Below are 18537 nucleotides of genomic sequence, written 5' to 3' on the forward strand. Positions count from 1 at the left end.
TGCAAGGTTGTGTGCAAGGAAATGCAGGCTGAGGAACCCTGCAGGTACTCAAGAGTGCCATCTCTCAGTAGCAGCCTGCTGTAAACATGTAAACATGATGCTACCGTGCTAGAGCTGCCCCTTCCTCCTGTGGTACCACGGGCTTTCCAAGGGCTCCCTCCCAAACCATTCACACTACAAATAAACAATCCCTGCCTGGGTTCTGGCAGTCAGCCTTGGTGTTTTCAAACTTCTGTACAGTCACCCAGAAGAAAAAAAAAACACATGGAAGCCAAATCATACTCTCTATGAACAACAGAAGCATTCTGTTACATCGAGACTGCCTAAGCCAATGCAAATATATTTGAAAAGGTTCTCTCTCCCCATCGATAGAGAGCATTTCCCCTGTCACAGCTTGGACTTTCCACAGCTTTTGAACGTGGTTAGTTTCCCTATTATCATCATTGGCTGATCATTTTTCAGTGGCAGATGGCATAATCTTTTCCATCTGTCCCTTAAACTCAATGCCTAGTAGGTAGGACATTCACCCATAAAATAACAGATCCGCTTCCTGATGGGTACAATCTCCTGTGTGTACTACCCAGAGGAGCACCCTATCCAAACGAGTGTGATACTGGGACATGCTGATTCTGGAGGCTGAGATGCATCAAGCAAAGCAGGTAGGAACTAAGATTCCACCACTTTTCAGAATACTGCCACACTAGGGAAACTACAGAATCGCTGCTTCAGAATGGTTAGGCAACCTATATGAAATCAACAGAAGGCAACAAGAATGACTTGAAGCATTAGGGATTTGTCCTAAAATGTAGAAAATTTGGGAATAAAATCCTATAGGGTAGATGGGAGTACTGGAGTCTGAGGTGCTGGACAATTCCCTTTCAAAACAATTACTAAAATAATAGGTACTAGACACAAGCACCATCATCAGTTTTACAGTCTCTCTCTGTCTAAATTAACACTGCTCAGTTTTTACATTGCCTGAAAATACTAAAACTCAAACCTCCATTTCTGGCATACTAATAATTTGCTGAAAATAGTTCAGATCTAGTCCCTATACATTCCTCAAACCATATAAAAACAGTGAAAATTGATGGTAATGGAAACATTTTAGTTACATATCAAAAAGAACCACTACTTTATAACCAAATTCACTGAAGTCAATGGGATTCAACTTTTATTTTGACATTGACTATTTTAAAACATCTATACTGGCAAATAGACACAGCTGCACTAACATATTAGTACTGGAAAAGTAGTAACATTTTCTTATACTTACTGTGGATGTGAAGAGCAAACTCTGGTAAGCTTTTCCAGCTCTTCACCACTCAGTTCTTTAGCTGAATTCCTCAGCGTTGTAACTGGAGTAGGAACTGCTGTTTTCCATTTTCTTTCTAAAGTGAACCAAAATCACTTTTACCCAAAATATTATAGACGTAGTATTTGCTTAGCATAAAACATATATGTGAAACTAATTAACAGAGAAATATTTAACAACTCTTTGTGTATGCTCTACAATCTTGTTTCAGGCTATGTAAAAAAGCATTGTATTTTTTCACAATACACTTTATTTTCATCACATCAGATTCATCAACCCTAAACCAAAAATAAGCTCAAAACAACTGTGGACCAATCAGAGTCTTAATTACTAGAATAATGAATGACAAACTATTTGCACTTTTTTCATGAAATGTGTGAGAAGAAATCTAAAGCAGGTATACTTTTCTCGTAACAAATTCAGAGAAATTCTGAAATAAACGCTGCTTTTGCTATATAACATTTTAAGCTGGCAGAATGTATACTCTGTTATTTAGAAATACAAACCAAATTAACTCTTTCTTCTACCACACCAGTTTAGCCTCTACTCACCCCACTGTTCTTGTATAGAAGAAAGATTTGCGAGCAGCTGCTCATGATACAGTCGTTCAAGCTGAATGAACTTCATTGCCTTCTCATCTGAATGGAAGGTTAAAGAAAAATTCACACATATCTGGACATGTTATGATTTATTTGTATTTGGCACCATATTTGTTATGTACCTGAAATTTGACATAACCGAATACAAATGAATAATGGCTAGCATCTAGATTTCTGTGCAAGGAAGAAAATAGCAGCAGACATGAAAACAGCAAGTAAGAAGTAAAATAAGTTGAGGAAAGCTCCAAAAATGAAAATCCTATTCTCTTCAGCAGTCACCTCTTCCCACATGCCTTAACTTCAACAGAAGTTTTTCTAGAAAAGAAACAAGCAAAATGTTATTATGCTGACACCTCTTACCAGAAAATGAGATCTCTGGGAAATGAAAAACAAAATAAATTACCCAAATACCAGCATGTATCTCTCAAGAAATCAAATTACATGCCAATAACCATAACTAACTGAAAATATGGCTCCTTTCCACTGACCAGCTGGAGACACTATTTAAAAAATTTCCCCAATTCAAACTCCAAAAATCCCCTTCCCTTTTCAACCACTGAATACAACACTGCCGGATAGCTGAGTTCACCTTTTGTCTTCTTTCTGAAGATGCTGCTTACTTTTCTTCCATATGAAGAACTCTTCCCCCTCCCTTAGGTTATCAATATATTCACAAAGGTATACTGATAGTTACATATTTTGTAATAATCAGGATAACTGTCATTCCATCAAGCCCAACTTGTTAGTTCTTCTGTTTAAAGCCATGTTTTGCCAGCTATTTGAAAGTTAATTCCACAGTACAATGATGATAGAAGTACAGTGAATGAGGTTATTAGTAATATTAGAAAAAATATTTTCCATTATTCATATTAATTAAAATACTGGAGTAATTATTACAAAAACACAACCAGTACTTGTTATTCTTGTTAGCTTCATGCAACATATACATAGCATGGCTTATGAACAACAATATTAATGGAAAGAACAATCCCTGCTTTCAAGAAATCTGTTATTAGAAACAGAATTACAGATCACAGAGATAGCCTTAGAGGATCACAGCAACAAACCCTCAATTATTGTTAATATGAAGTTCTACGCTGGATGAATTAAAATGTCTGTCATGGATAATTAATACCATGCAACACGATCAAGTAAGTTCTTTATTAACCTCAGGAAACTGATGGTTGTGAGGACGGAGGAGATATCCTTCATAAATATGTATTATATAGTGGTATTGAATTCCACACATCAGGTCTACATTGCATTAAAAATATTTCCTTTGATCAGCTTTAAATACAGTGCCTTTGATTAAAGAAACTTCTATGGAAGAGAAACTGTCTATCATGCTGTTGAATGCATTTTAGATTTACTGTACTTGCCCCTGCAGAGCCATAATTTACTACATGCCTAATTTTTCCATTCCTTTAATTTATGCTGTTTATTTTGGATTTTCTGATGGATGCTTTTGAAGTAAGATGACCAAGAAAGAAATACAGTCTTTAAGACAGTGATGGATATTTTATTTTATATACTGTTTCTATAATATTCCAACAGTTATTTCTCTGGGTTTGTATTACAGGCTAATATAATTTGGCTAGGCTTCAAGGATACCTTTCCAAGTTTCTTATTCTTTGTTATTTAACCATTACAATTGCCTATTTGCTGTATTTTGTTTGTTACAAATTACATAATAAAGAAATAATATGTATGCACAAATACTGTAATTTATGATGCATCTTAGTGAACCACATATACCTGAAGGGCTTACCAGTCTTGCCTCTTCTTTTTATAGTCTGATCGTTTTCCCTTAACAGCAACCAGAGGAAAACCCAGTCCACCTTTTCTAAAAATGTAATTTCACTTTAAGATGTAATGTAATTGTTCTTTCCCGCAATTACTGAAATATATGAGAGCAATTAGCAGAAGTTCAACTACTGTAACTTTTTTACTAAAATTGTTTGTATTATCTGGGCACAATCAAAAGGAATTGGACCATTGAACTAGCTGTTCCCAGAAGCAATTACCCATATTTTCCTATGACAGTTTCTCAAACTACCTTGATATACTTTTGACTAATTAGCATTTGCCAAACAACATGTTGCTATTGTTTTCAGGTTGCTGGTCTCCTTTAGCTCAGTGTGCTTGATATTTTTATTCTAATCTAGATACTTGTAGTACATATTCTAATCAACTGCTGTGATAATTTTGTTCTGACTATAACAGTGCCTTATTTGATATAATGGAATCCATACCCTATCTAGATTGGACATATTCCCAGCTACTAACACTTAGAATAGAACTTATCATATAAACCCAGAAATATTTTCTTTGAAAATATTTTCTTACTTCCCTGTTTATGCACAACCACTAATGATCGTATCAGTTTGCTTAACTCATATTACAGCTGTTTGATTAAGGACTTGCTAACATGCTGTATATTCACTCATGAGTAAATTACTGCTGTTCACTTCTTTCTAATCCTGACCCACAACCTGTGGGTCAATGGTAAAGCATTTATCTTTTTATGTTTTATCATGCCAGATTATTTTAATATTGCATAACGATTTCTACAAGTAAAAGGATACATTCCTCCTCTTGAAAATAGGTCTCAGCTATCTGCAAAAGTAAAAAGAGAAAACTAGGATTCTATAATTTTTATGAGAGTGGTAAGGATATAACATGAACTTTTTATCATAGTTTTAAACATCTGGTTTGCAGGTTCATATTTAGTTTGGGTGAAATACTAATATTCAGACTAAATACATATATTCTTATTCTAGGAAAGATGTTCAAAAAGAGTATCAAACAACAAAGAAATATTAAGTCTTCACACAAATACGAATTTGCCCAAATGTTAGTTGGGTTTTATCTTATTACAACAACAAAAAATTATTCCACAATTTTTTTTAATGCTTTAAAACTTTTAAAATTACCTATAACAGAAGAACTGTGTTTACTGATACAAGTTGAGGAGTCTGAATTCTGTTATTGACCATTGCTTCTTTATGTTTGACCAAATTAGGATCATTGCAAGCTCTCCTGAGCATTACAGTGCAATGTGATAAAATGGAGAAATGGAGGTTTCCTGACTGATGAGAAAGAACAATCTTCGGATGAAAGACACTAAAAGTATTACATATCACAGCATCAGATATACCAACGACCTTCCTGCTTACTGTCTATCTACAATATATAATTACAACACATATAAAAAATACATAGAATTTGAAATATGTACAGTATGAATATTTGAAATTCATGAGATAAATGTAAAAGGACTCAAGTTCTTGTCATCTGTATTACTTCTAGTCCATCCACAGAAGCCAGACCATTGCATCAGCTTTCTACCACTTCCTTTCCTGAAGCTGCTCTGCTGTGTTAAAGATTTAAAGACCCTCCGCCTCATGTGTCGGTTCACTAAGCCTAACATCCTGATAGCCAAAGCTCTTCAACAATAGAGCAAGTCATAGAGTTAAGCCAGACAGCAGTTGTTTGATTTGTACCACCGCTGCTAAGACATGGAACAAATCTACAGCTCTTCCTCCTTAGGCTGACATTTCTGTAACAGAACAATTAAAATTGGATTTGTAACATGACAGCTTTGCCACTAAGATGACCATTGGAAAAAAACCCTAAAAATCACAACAATCCTCCAAGCCTTGTTCTCTTAGATGGATGCTGAGTTAATACAGATACGTCAAAACAAAGAAATAGCAGGGAGTTGACACAAGAAATAAGCAAACTTTCCTTGTTGCCTTTAGACCTCAAAGTGCTAAGGAGGTTTAATATAAAGAACAAAAGTCATTCCAAAGCAGTTACTGAGAACCAGGAAAATCAAACATAAAAGAGATTACATATAGAATATTTGAACACCTAAGTCAATCTCCAGCCCTTCTAGCTTAACAAAATGCATAAACTGACATTAAATGCTGCTATAACAGCTGCTATCTTAGCCAATGGGTAGGACCTGAACAAGGGATCTCCATGCCTTAGCATGCAAGATGTCCAGATGCAACATCTTAAAAAACAACGTCACCCTGGCTGGGTAATTTTATAATGCCTATGTTTAAGAGATCACTGCAAATACATGCTCACCAAGGGTTTATACACTGAGAAGCTATGTATAAACCAGGAACACAGGCATGTAAACATAAGGGAAAATTATGTTCCCATATACCAAGGTACTGCTAGATCAAAGCTACATGTTTTAATTACAGACTACTGAAATAGATTTACTATCCCTTTCCTAGAGATGCTTTTTATTTCAACCAGCTATTTCAAAGCCAAAATGATAAGCACAGAAGTGGCTCCAGAAGAAAAGTCAAGATGCCAGTTAAAAAAAAAAACAACTTACTTTGTTAATCAAGTACAGGTACCATTTTTTTAATTTGTTTTGGGGGTTTTTGATTTCTTTTTGGGTGCTTTTTCCCCCCAGAACTGAAGTAAAGGATTGTTTCTCGGACTAGAATGGCAAAGACACCACTGTACTACAGTCTATGCAACCAGCTCAAAGAAAGCAAGTACCTAAAGACAGTCAGAAAATAAGCATGTTTCTAATCAGAATTTCACTTTGACTCTGGTGAGGAGTATTATAGAAAAGGTAGAGCTGATACCTGGAAATGGAAAGGTGTAACACTGTAGAGAAAAGCTAACATGGTAACTGAAATATTTTTCTTCTAATTACTCCCTGCAGACAAATAATCTTGAAGATTTGCAACAACTTATTTGTGCTTGCAAGAAAACTGGACAGGCTTTCCTAGAAAGCTGAGGAATACTGATGTTCGTTTGTAAATACAATAAAATAAAAAAATATAAACCTCAGAAGTAAAAATATTTTGCTCAGCAGCATTCTCCGGTATCAGTGACCTTTACAAGCACTAACTCATCCATCTCCAGGGACAGCAAATGTTGGCAGCCTTCCTATTTCCATGCACGGTGTGACAAGGGCCATGGTTGTAAAACATGTGCAGTAATTGCAGGTACCCTGATAGCTAAACATTCAGGTTAAGACACCTCACAGCTGACACTCCATGACTTCTGTGGGTGCACACAAACATTCAGTCTCAAAATCCTTGGGACGTATCAGTTTAGGCACTCATAATTTGAAGGGCTTATCAAGTGGACGCTTTTGTAAAAGTCTAAAGATGACTGCTCAAAAAAGACAGCAACTTGATAGTGGGTCTAGATTACAAGCTGTGTATTCCTGGCTCAGTCTTATCTCTAACCACTGTACGATTCTGAGCCCAGTACCTCCAAAAGAGAATTGGTAAGTCACTTCTATGGTTTAATTTTTATTCGCATTGGGTTTTATTCACATTTTGTCTGCTATCTACAGCAGTCTCTGAAGGATTTTTGGAGCTGCCAAAGCTCTGTACTTATGTTAAATATACAGCGCTTCTTAGATTCTGTAACAAATGCTAAACAAATCACATGAATCCCATTTGAGACAGGAAAAAAATTACATCCTATTTTAATTAAAAGTTCACCCTTAGAACAGCCCCTAATATCCCACAGCCTTTAAATATTTAATATAGGCTTCCCACTAACAATGCAGATTGTAAATACTCCAGAACATCTGATGCAGCTCTTTATTTTACATTGAATTTTGTCATACAGAATAAAAACAGAATATGATAGAAGAGTATTTGCTAGACTTGGCACAAAAGAAAGTTACTGGCAGGCTGTATTAGCAATCTGAAAAAAAGACTGAAGATGACAGGTTAATTCACTGGAAAAGTAAAAAAAAAATCTTGATAGACTCACTTTACACCAAAACATGAATGCTATCTTTAAAATCCTTTATTTTTTCCCCAGATAAAGAAGCGTTTTGTATCCTTGTAAATTCTGTTAGCTTTCTATTCAAAACGCTTGATAATTCTTACAAGAAAAAGAGCTGGTGTTTGATTACATGTTTAAATCTGGAAATGCAGATTCTGTTCTCAGTTCTGTCACAATTCCTGTTTGACTTTCAACAGGTTGTTACCCTTACAGTTTGGCTTCCTTATCTAAAAAGCAGCAAACAGATTTCACCTCCACCATGTTTTACATCACTCTGTAATATTTGCAATGCATTTTGAAATTTCTGCCCTAACTCTGTTGTTTTCCAAAACAGACCTTTGTACCGACTCATGAACAGCCACAGCCACCCAATTTGGCATGGCTAAAAGTACAAACAAAAATAAAGAGTTCAAATAAATTAAGGAACGATAGCAAATATTTTCATTCAAACAGATTAAAAAAAAATAAAATTCTATGTCAAGTGTAAATTATCTGTAATTTGCAATCCTAAAGAGAAACCTATTTCTCAAATATAATTGCTTATTTATATTGAAGATAATAAGAATGCAGGAGTGTCATCACAGTTCAGAACTTTAAAGTATCACAATCATCCAGTTTTTCACATTAAAAATAATGCAACTAAGTCAAATCACAGGCTGTACACTATTTATATATACAGCTCATATTACACCCTACACCCAAACATTCTGCTCTTCTAGTCCACTGGTCTGACACAACTAAACTACCAATAAATACTGCATCAAGTCCTATTGACATACTCATCCCACATCATAATCTCCAGAAAGAAAAACTCCTGGTCAGTTTTTGATTTGAAAAGAAATCTTTTACTCAGCGTTTCCTCTGGCCTTACAGGTATGGCAACTGTGCTATAAAAAAAGTATACAATAAGCAACCTTGAATATTAGTGTTCATGATGAAATCCATGCTAGAAAGAAGTCTGCAACAGCAAAAGTAATTCCAGATTTAAAATGTTATCTAGACATCAGCTGTCTTGTACGTATACCAGTGTCTTACAAACCATATTTAAGGTATGAAGACTGATTTTCCTAAATCATCACGCCAAACTAGAATTTCATCATTTGAGGAATTATAAACCCCATCCTTAAGACTTTCCTTTAACTGCAGAATACACTTTCAAAGCAATTTATAGTTTTAAATACATTAGAAGACCTTAGAGGAGATACTTGCTTTGAACACCCATTATAAATCAAAATAACCCGTCGAGGTATGAATATTGGTGTATGTTGAGTTAATGCATTTTTTCCTAATGAATAAAGGTCTCAATTAAAAACAAAATTGTGAGCAACATCCCAGAATCATAGGAAGTACCTGATGGAGACACAGGGGCAGTATCTTTGAATCCATCTGCTCAACCTCTTCACGGAGCAAAGAGAAAAGAGACTGCAACGTCTGTTTTTGTTCTTTTTGGTTAAGGTTTTCATTTGCTTCAATAGCACCTTCATCATGCGCAGAATCTGTGTCTGTAGTAAGAGTACTTTCCTCCTTGATTGCTGTGGTTCCCACTGTAGGAACTCCTTTAAAAAGAACAAGTACTTAGGTTAGAACTCAAAAAAATACATCAAGTTGCTTTTTTAGGAAATTTCAACATAAAAGCTATGAATAAAACCCTAGTATCTTAAATAACATCCCTGCATGTAAATAAAATGCTGGTCTTGTCAGAATTAGTTGTGGTAGATCTGTCTCAGTGTCAGCTCACCTACCTGAAAAAGCAAGGTAACATACATAAAGTATACTTGCACATTTCTAACATGGACCTGACTTTAACTTGGGGCAAAAAAATCCTCCTGGTCTAAACCGTTCTACAGAGTTATTAATAAGAGACCAGGATGGCCTAAAATAAAGAGTGTTGTGACTGGTGTTAGTTTCAGTTACAAAACCCAATACTTCGGTCCAAATGGATAAACTTCACTAAGACAGAACTGAAATATAGCAGAGACAGAAAGCTGGGTTGTTTGCAACAGTTTTTCTCAAAAAGGGAAAAAAGAAGGCAGGCAAGGAGAGTGTGAATGTTCTCAGTTTGCCTCTTCACTCCTGCCAAGGACCTTGTACAGCCAGATGTCCCAGGAAAGGAAGGAAGGAATGAAGGACAATTCGACCTGTTCTTCAGATGATAACACAGGAGCTCCTCCCAAAGACGACAGGATCTTAAAGGACAGAAAGAAGCAGATGATGACAGAGGGGGATTCTACTGTGGAGGACATATGTCCAGGGGGACTGTCCTGCTAAGTGTAAAGGAAAACCTCCCTAGATAGTTGGACGGTTCATTCAGCCTGGCAGAAAAGGAAACCCTGTCAGTTTTGGGCCTCTTACTTCAAGAGGGACACGGAGGTGCTGGATCGTGTCCAGAGAAGGGCAACGGAGCTGGGAAAGGGACTGGAATACAAGCCTTATGAGGGAACTGGGGTCTTTAGCCTGGAGAGGAGGTGGCTGAGGGGGGGAACCTCATTGCTCTCTACAACTACCTGACAGGAGGCTGTAGGCAGGTGGGGTCGGGCTCTTCTCCCAAGTAACAAACAGACGGTCAAAAGGAAACAGCCTCAAGCTGTGCCAGGGAGATTCAGGTCGGATATTAGGAAAAAATTCTTCATGGAAAGGGTGGCCAAGCACTGTAACAGGCTGCCCAGGGAGGTGGTGGAATTGCCATCCCTGGAAGTGTTTAAAAAAATGTGCAGATGTGGAGCTTAGAGGCATGGTTCAGTGGTGGGCTTGGCAGTGCTGGGTTAACGGTTGGAGCTGATGATCTCAAAGGTCTTTTCCAACCTAAATGATCGTATGACTTGAGACTCCAGGGAATAAGCCAGTAGTGGTGACCTACATTGGTAGTAATGACGTACACTGAATTTAGCCTTCAGAACTTCTTGCTAAGCAGAAAACTAGGTTCTCCATGGTATGTTCCCTGGCAGTCCACTGTGGCCTGCCTCCAATTCTACAGAAGTCAAAACAGTCAGACATGCAGGTAGAGGACTGGCAATATGTACAATAGATAATGTAAAGCTTAACAGTACAAAAATGTTACTGGGTGCAAATCCCCTATTTTATTGTTAGAAATAAAATATCTGTAGTATATTGCTGATCATGAATATGATAGTTATCAGGAAATGTTAAATGAGATTAGAGAAGTGTAGAGCAGTCAGTAGTAGTGGGAGAAATCAATTACCCATATACAGACTGGACCAGTTTCTCATGAAGATCACAGAATAAAAGGAATAAATGATGGCTTCCTGTAACACACAGTCGTAGGTGTAACCAGAAAACTACAGTTTATACCACCGATTAATATTTCTTTTTCCACGAAACTACATCGAACTTGATACATTTACATAGGACTCGAATTTTTAAAAAACAATCCCATAATTTTTTGAAACAATTTAGAAAATTTGGCTACTGAAGCGTGCACAATAGACTTTTATAAACTCAAGTTATTATGAGTATGTTATTATTCCCTAGCTACACCCAGTTTCTGAAAATCATGTTATTTAAAAGTGTCATCCCCCTCCCCAGTGGGGGACACAGTTTCAAGTAACCATCACGCTGTTTCTACCATTTGGGCATGCAGCGTATTTCAGAACCCCTTGATTCATCACAACTGAAAGATTTAGGGCTTAAGAAAGGCACTAGCTTGTCCACTGAAGGTCCAACCATTTTATTCTTGGTTATTTTAAACTCTTTATTAAGTAAACTATCCAGGTCAAGAGTACTAATAAGCTCTGTGGGTGGCTATTTTCACAGGGCTTACTGCCAGACAAAATATGGGTGTAATTTAAGATTGCTTTTTCAATATTAATGCATATGCCTGCTTTTCCAGTATTTATTTGGGCTTGCTGTGGGCCAAAAGCAACAAGAGACATAACTGGCTGCAAGACACAAACCAGGAAGTATTTTCAGAGATGGAATTAAGGTGTCTTTAAAAATACAGCTTTCTGTTCAGCACATGATCATGAAACCAGAAAAGAGGGTCCACATGTTCTGGCAAACCTTTTCTCTCAGAAAAAATCCCCCATCACTTCAAACTGCACTTTATAATAAGTATATATATATATAAAATAAGCAGTTAATAATCACCTGTCACATCAAAACATGACTATTGACTGAAACATGCTCAATAGCAACTGTCATGAAAAACCTTCATTTTCATGTTATTGTGGTACTTTGCTAAGACATAATTTATAAACTGTGTATTACTCCTACATATAGTTGAGCTATCACTCACTTGGAATCAAATTCTGCCCTCAAATTACTCCCCTCATTCTGAAGCAAGGCCTTACAGCCATTCAGGTTAATTCTACCTTCTTCTATTTTAAACACAAGACAGCATTTGTGCCTCAGTGGCACTGTAACAAGAATTTTCCTTGAGATAGCAATGCTTAGTAATGCTGTTTCATCATAAAGGTGTTATGGGCTAAGAACCCTATTTATTTTTTTTTCCACTATGTTTTTGAAAATGGCACACAACACTGCTTCTTCCTGGAATCAATCGATCTTGCTGTCCAAAGCAGATTTTTTTTTTAATTACATTTATTTCTGATATTTTAAGAAGCAAGGATTAAGTTTTTTTCACTTTGCAAAGCATTGATATTTACTCTATAACTTAACATTTGGTTCCACACTAGAATGGAAATTTATTTTTATGAAAATAAGTGTGAAAAAACACCGAAAATATCAACTTTCCAATAGCCAGAGCATGCACTAGAAATGTAGCAGACAGCTGAGATCAGGTTTCTGTTCTGTGAGACTCAGAGGAGTTTCAGCTGGCATATCCAGTTGGGTATGCCAATGTTTCCCAAGACATGGGGAGAAGGAAATTTTCTCAAAGCTTCCCTAAGAGTTCACCGAAGCAGTGCCATGCTTGCAAAAAGATCCAATTTTGACAGATCTTGTGAATAAAAATTATAAATGCATTTTTCAGTATGTCCCACCCTTTTTGTGTTTCGTCAGTACTGCAAGTGTATGAAATTAGAGATGCTTTGCCACCTGCCTGAGAATGAGTCAGAGGTGGAAGTAGGAGGTATTTGCTATCAAAATAAAATTATGGATATTGTCCTCTTTTTTTCATTGAAATTTTAATTTTCACATTCAGTAGCATTAGCTTAAATCAGCTGTAACAGAAGTTTCTAGTACAGAAAACATATGGTAATCCCTTTTTTTAAATGTTCTTGGTACTCAATACCAGAGAGCTAGTTCAGACTGATTCATTCAGAAACCATTAAAAAAAAAAAAGAAAAAAAAAGAAAAAAAAAGAAAAAAGAAAAAAAGAAAAAAAAAGAAAGGAAAAAAAAGAAAAAAAAAGAAAAAAGAAAAAAAAAGAAAAAAAGAAAAAAGAAAAAAAAAAGAAAAAAAGGGAAAAAAAAGAAAAAAGAAAAAAAGAAAAAAGAAAAAAAAGAAAAAAGAAAAAAGAAAAAAAAGAAGAAGAAAAAAAAGAAAAAAAAAGAAAAAAGAAAAAAAGAAAAAAAAAAGAAAAAAGAAAAAAAGGAAAAAAGGAAAAAAAGGAAAAGGAAAAAAAAGAAAAAAAAAGAAAAAAAAAGAAAAAAAGACCAGCAAGTATTAAAAAAAAAAAAAAAAGAGCTTTTAAGACAGTAGTATTGGTAAAGATGTAATTCTGCCTGAGCAAGCTCAAAATCTTGTTTAGTGGTTTAGTGTGGAACAGAACCCTAAATAAAATAACATTCCTAGAATTTTCATATAATTTGACTAATTTATATTCATATATTTCATTTGCTGCAACACCAAATTCATCCCAGTCACTCCACTTTCTTCTTCCACCTTCAAGCTGCTTCAAGAAATAAGTTGAATAATTTACAGGAAAAGCATATGTTGCAGAATTTAACTTAGGGTAAAATGATGAAGTGTAAGTAACTGTGCTATATTATATTAAGGAATTCCACACTGATTTTACAACACCAAGTTACTAGTTATGCCAGGACTGATCTTTTGAAAAATATGAAATTATTTACAGAGACTAGAAGTCCACATTTACAAAAATACATTGAAGCAGATGACACCTCATGAATCACTATCTCTACTGCACTAAAGTTAGTACAATTCATTACAAGGAAATCAAGTATGAATAATCGTCAAAGTTTAAATTTGTCAATTTAAATTTACCTCACTTCTTGAGCATCAGGTGTCCTCAAACAGATATAATCGCAGTCTATTCAAAACTATTATTAGTATACAAAAAGAACGTTGAGAGAAATTTGGGATCCGGAAGCTATAGACTTGTCAATTCATTCTTAGTATGTTTACAGCAGCATCAAGACAGCTAAAAGGAGGTGCTTCTTCAAACAACACATAGGTGAAATCTTGGAACTACTTACCCCAGGACACTGAAATGGACTCAAGAAACCAACTGCAAGTCAGGTGACACATTCACTGTAAGCTACTGCAGTCTAGCAGTTCCCACCTGGGGGAGCCCTGAATGGATACTTGCTGATGGCAAGGAGAGCACATGAACAAATCACTACCTCTTTGCCTTGTCCTTCATACTCTTACCTACCCATCCTTTATTGGCTACTGTCAGGAGAAAGGTATTGAACTAGGTAAACCTTCAACCACATATAGTTATTCATAATCTTGCATTCCAGTCCAATGATTGTAGGACCTAGGATAATTCTAGCCCTAACACATTCCAAGCATATACAGAAACATAATAATCAAATTCTTAGAAGTGTTTATGCTTTATAAGCAGCTATTTAGAGGGTTTCAAACATGTTGCACGTGTAAGCACTCGCTCTTTCTTCTGAAGATTAACTTATTTAACAATTATCAATCTTCTGCTGAGTAAGTCCCAAATAAATAAAAAAAGCAAAAATGTAGTTTTCCATATTCCAGGCTCATTGCTTTAATCACTAGCAAGAGAAGGAATATGAACAACATGCTTTTTAAGTCAAATCTCCTATTTTCCAGAATGGCAACATTTAACAGAGACCATAACAGGTTTGCTTACAGGGAAAGAGAAGATTCATAAATCTCTTCTTTAGCTATAAGTCCAAGTAACTCATCCGTGATTTCTCAATAGTTAATAAAATTTTTTAAAATATCACCATAATACATGCCATACAGATATTTAGTCTGTGACTCCAGCTTGCTTGTGTGGCACTCTGCTGTCACCCACTCAGGGATCTTCCACTCTGGTTTGATTATTCTCTCCTTTATCTCTGAGTTGGTATAAAGTCAAGAAAGCTAGTTTGGTTCTTTTATGTAGAGGAATACTCAGGAATTGTTTAAAATAGCTAGTGTTAAAAATTAAATGGAAGATTCTCACTAAAATAAAGACATTTGCAACATCAAGAAATTGTGACACAATCACCGCATTGTGTGGAAACAGGAGAACCATCATCTGAGAATATCTAAAAGGCTAAATGTAAACTAACCTGTAATTAGTGGGAGATAAATGCAATTTTATATTTTGATCTTCCTTTCTGTAATAGTCAAGGTTCTTACTGTTAAAGTAGTAAAACTTTGTTCATAGGTATTCAACCAAACTCTTAAAAGCAGGACATTCTCTGTTGTGGTATTATACTTATCTGTATTTCAGATTTCTTCTTTGTGCCTTAAAACAGTGATCTACTATGCACAGCTTGTTTTTCTGCATTAGTTGATTGCATTTCTCAACAGGAATACAAACTAATGCAGAGACAATACAAGCAAAGTTTAACTTCCAGTGTTTGGGCAAATTTCTCATTTTCTTCCTTTTGTGGTCCTTCAGACATCTCTGTCCACACATCTGAATCACATTTCATCAACTTTTTATTTTGTTATACCTGTCATACAGATGACCGGTTCTCAGTTAATTAAAAAAAGAGATTGACAGAAGTAAGTATTTTCTTCTATTTTTAAACATTAAATATACAGTTGAAATTTATACTTAATGACTTTCTGCATGATTTAATGGGAACTCATCATCCTTATGATGATGGTAGTTTTCAGGATCCTCTTATCTCTACTAGAAAATAAAATTTTTCTCTTCTAGATTTTGCCTATATGTACAAGACATGGAACGCAAGGCTTCCTTCCTTTCTCTCTTTACTTATTTTATTATTCTTTAAGATCATCATCAGTTTTCAGACTAGGCCATAAAAAAATGCTGTTTATCCAGAAAATTTTATTTTAAAATTATCTATTTTAAGTAGCTGAATTCCCTCTCTACTCAATCTTTAGATGGGAAAAAAGAAAAAAAAGAAAAAAAAGCTGGCTTGATTCAGCTGTTCTAAGTGTTTCAAGCAACTTTCAAACACATCTATACAATGAAATACACTGATTTTAATTAATATATTTGCAGCACTATGACATATAATCTTTATGATTTATGGCAAAAACCTAATATAATAACACATTGTGTTGATGCAGACAAATCCTACTCATTCAAAAACAGCAGAAGCATCTCAAATAAGAGCATGTAATGAACATTTGCATTTTCCTTATCCAATTCATACTGAAAAGATCTGAAGGAGAAGTAACACAAAAAATTGGTACAAACCCATTTCTGAACAGCTCATTACCCCAAACAGGGTAATAAATAAAACATCCTAGGACTATTTATTAAAATTTGAAAAATGTAAGTAAATTTTGACAACAGCAGGCCAAGGTGAAACTATTTGGTACACATACCAAGATTTCAAAACCTTGACAGTGAATCAAGACACCAAAATCTTGCACTTGAGCACAATGTTCAAATGAACAAAACCATACTGCCTGAATTTCTGGCTCTTCTGATTTGGAAGTCAGCCCAATTTCCATACTGAAATTCTGCACCTCCCTCTACTTGTGCTTCCTTGATGTTCCGTTTGCTACATAGCCAACATTTAAATACAGAAGGTGAAAACATCTAGAGCTGAATCTGATTTAGAACCGTTAACAATTCTGGGGAAAAAAAACCCCAAAACCAACAAACCAAAACCAGAAAACCACCTTTAGTGAAATTTTTAAAATAATTAGTATGACAACTACAATATATCTTTCTTATTCGTTCACAGATTATAATTACAGTGCTATTATTTTCAATAAAGAGAACAAAACCATTTTTTATAAAATACCTTTAGATTTTTTACTGGAACTTCTTTTGCTTCTTGGACTTCTTTTTCCACCTGGTTGTTTTTCTATAATAGGCTTTTCCTCCAGCTGGGGGTCCATATGGACATTCACAGATCTCTCAGTCTCACTTTCTTTACAGCTTGGGGTACAGTCTCCACTGTCCATATTCTCATTATTATTGATGCTGTCCTGCTCACCTTTATCCTGTCGTCCCATAGCAATGCTGCTACTAGTCAGAACCTCATTCCCATCACTGTCAAGTTGATTTTCATTTTCATCCGCTGAAGAAACCAAATGAGATGCCAAACTTTCCACCCTATAGTCAGCAGGAAGACTGTCCTTTGAGTCTATTTGTAGATCATTTGGTGAAAATTCTCTGTCATCCATTAGAGCGTTACTTGTTGAACCACTTAATCTCCCTCCAAATATTTTTAGACCTAAAACATAAAAACAAAAGAAGTATTTATAATATGTAGACTATAATGAATAAATAACCTCATATTAATGCCAGCCAATAAAGAATCACATTAGCCAAGTGATAACATTTTAAAAGAATGGGAAAATTATTTCAAACGGTAATCTATGGCCCTGTTGTAAGTCTTAAAGCAAAGCATATTTACATACAAAGAACTATCTATAAACTTGTATTTTTATTCAGTTATAATCTGTTACCTGACCTGATTTTTACAGCAGTGCTCAGCATTACAGATGAGGTAACAAGAAAAACAAAAAGATAAACAGACACCCCCCCCCCTTTAAATCCATAGCTAAACCAAAAGCATTCTTGTCACATAAGATCATAGTTTGCATGAAATAAAAATAAAACAGGGAGGAATAAAAGCAGAACAACCTTTAATTCTGTCACTGATGGTACCATATCAAATATGCTGACAGAGTAACTGTTACAAGAATCAGATGCAAGTAGAACCTGTTTATTGACTCAGATTTTCACTATTTTCAAGAAAACATTCACCATGTCTTCAGTATACACAGAAGCAGATGGTTTGTTAATAAAAAAACCTAATCCCCCACCTACTCTCAGCAGGGGTCAATTTTCCCTTTTTGTGAACATGCACCTCTGATCAATGCTGCAATTAGATGCATATTCACAGGAAAAAAAAAAGGTAACTTAGCAGAAGAGTTACATGGTACTTATACAGGACTGTTATTGTTTCAGTTCCTATCTTTGGCTTTTAGAAGCACGGCAGTACTGCTGGTTTAACTTACCGACTATATAGATGAAATACAGCTCCATTATGTACATCTCATTAGATTTAGCTCACATATTTTAAGTAGTGAAGCCAAAAAATCAGCAAGCACTCTTGTATTATAGAAAAGCTTAGACAAGCCTCCTACAGCAGCTTCCTATCCTTTCCTTTAAATGAAAAGGCATTTTAAGGAAAACTGTCTCCACCAGGCTTTCTTCAGTCTTATGTCCCAGTATATACAACTGAAGTAACTGAAATACAAACTTGCTAAATATGCAAGATAATGTTTAATTTTACTTGCTAGAAGAATTCAAACTGCAGAAAAACAGAAAAAATGCCTTAAGAGAATAAGTAGGTTTTCCTTCATACACAGAAACATATTTCTGTTAATGATTACTAAAAAGATTTTCCCAATATTATTCTTCCACAACCTCTGTAGTTGCTAAAAGGCCTGGAAAACAGAAAACGTCACTGCGATCTTCAAGGAGGACAAGGAGGAGGCTTCAGGGAGCTACAGGCTGCTCAGCCTCATCTCAGTCCCTGAAAGGTGATATACCAAGTAATC

General features: G+C 35.4%; 1 protein-coding gene across 7 annotated transcripts in view; it reads right to left on the reverse strand.

Annotated features, from left to right (window-relative positions):
* The window catches only part of CNST (consortin, connexin sorting protein), a 53179-nt gene that overhangs the window by 21892 nt on the left and 12750 nt on the right, over window positions 1-18537 (reverse strand). For all 7 annotated transcript variants that reach the window (XM_037393198.1, XM_037393194.1, XM_037393199.1 and 4 more), the window contains 5 exons: window positions 16767-17201; window positions 9043-9248; window positions 4500-4530; window positions 1867-1953; window positions 1277-1391 (listed from right to left, as the gene is read on the reverse strand). In XM_037393198.1, the coding sequence (XP_037249095.1) occupies window positions 1277-1391; window positions 1867-1953; window positions 4500-4530; window positions 9043-9248; window positions 16767-17151 (824 nt within the window). In that variant the 5' untranslated portion in view covers window positions 17152-17201. The remainder of the gene's footprint in view (window positions 1-1276; window positions 1392-1866; window positions 1954-4499; window positions 4531-9042; window positions 9249-16766; window positions 17202-18537) is intronic.

This window comes from Falco rusticolus, chromosome 6, assembly GCF_015220075.1.
Source record: "Falco rusticolus isolate bFalRus1 chromosome 6, bFalRus1.pri, whole genome shotgun sequence".
Lineage (NCBI taxonomy): Eukaryota > Metazoa > Chordata > Aves > Falconiformes > Falconidae > Falco > Falco rusticolus.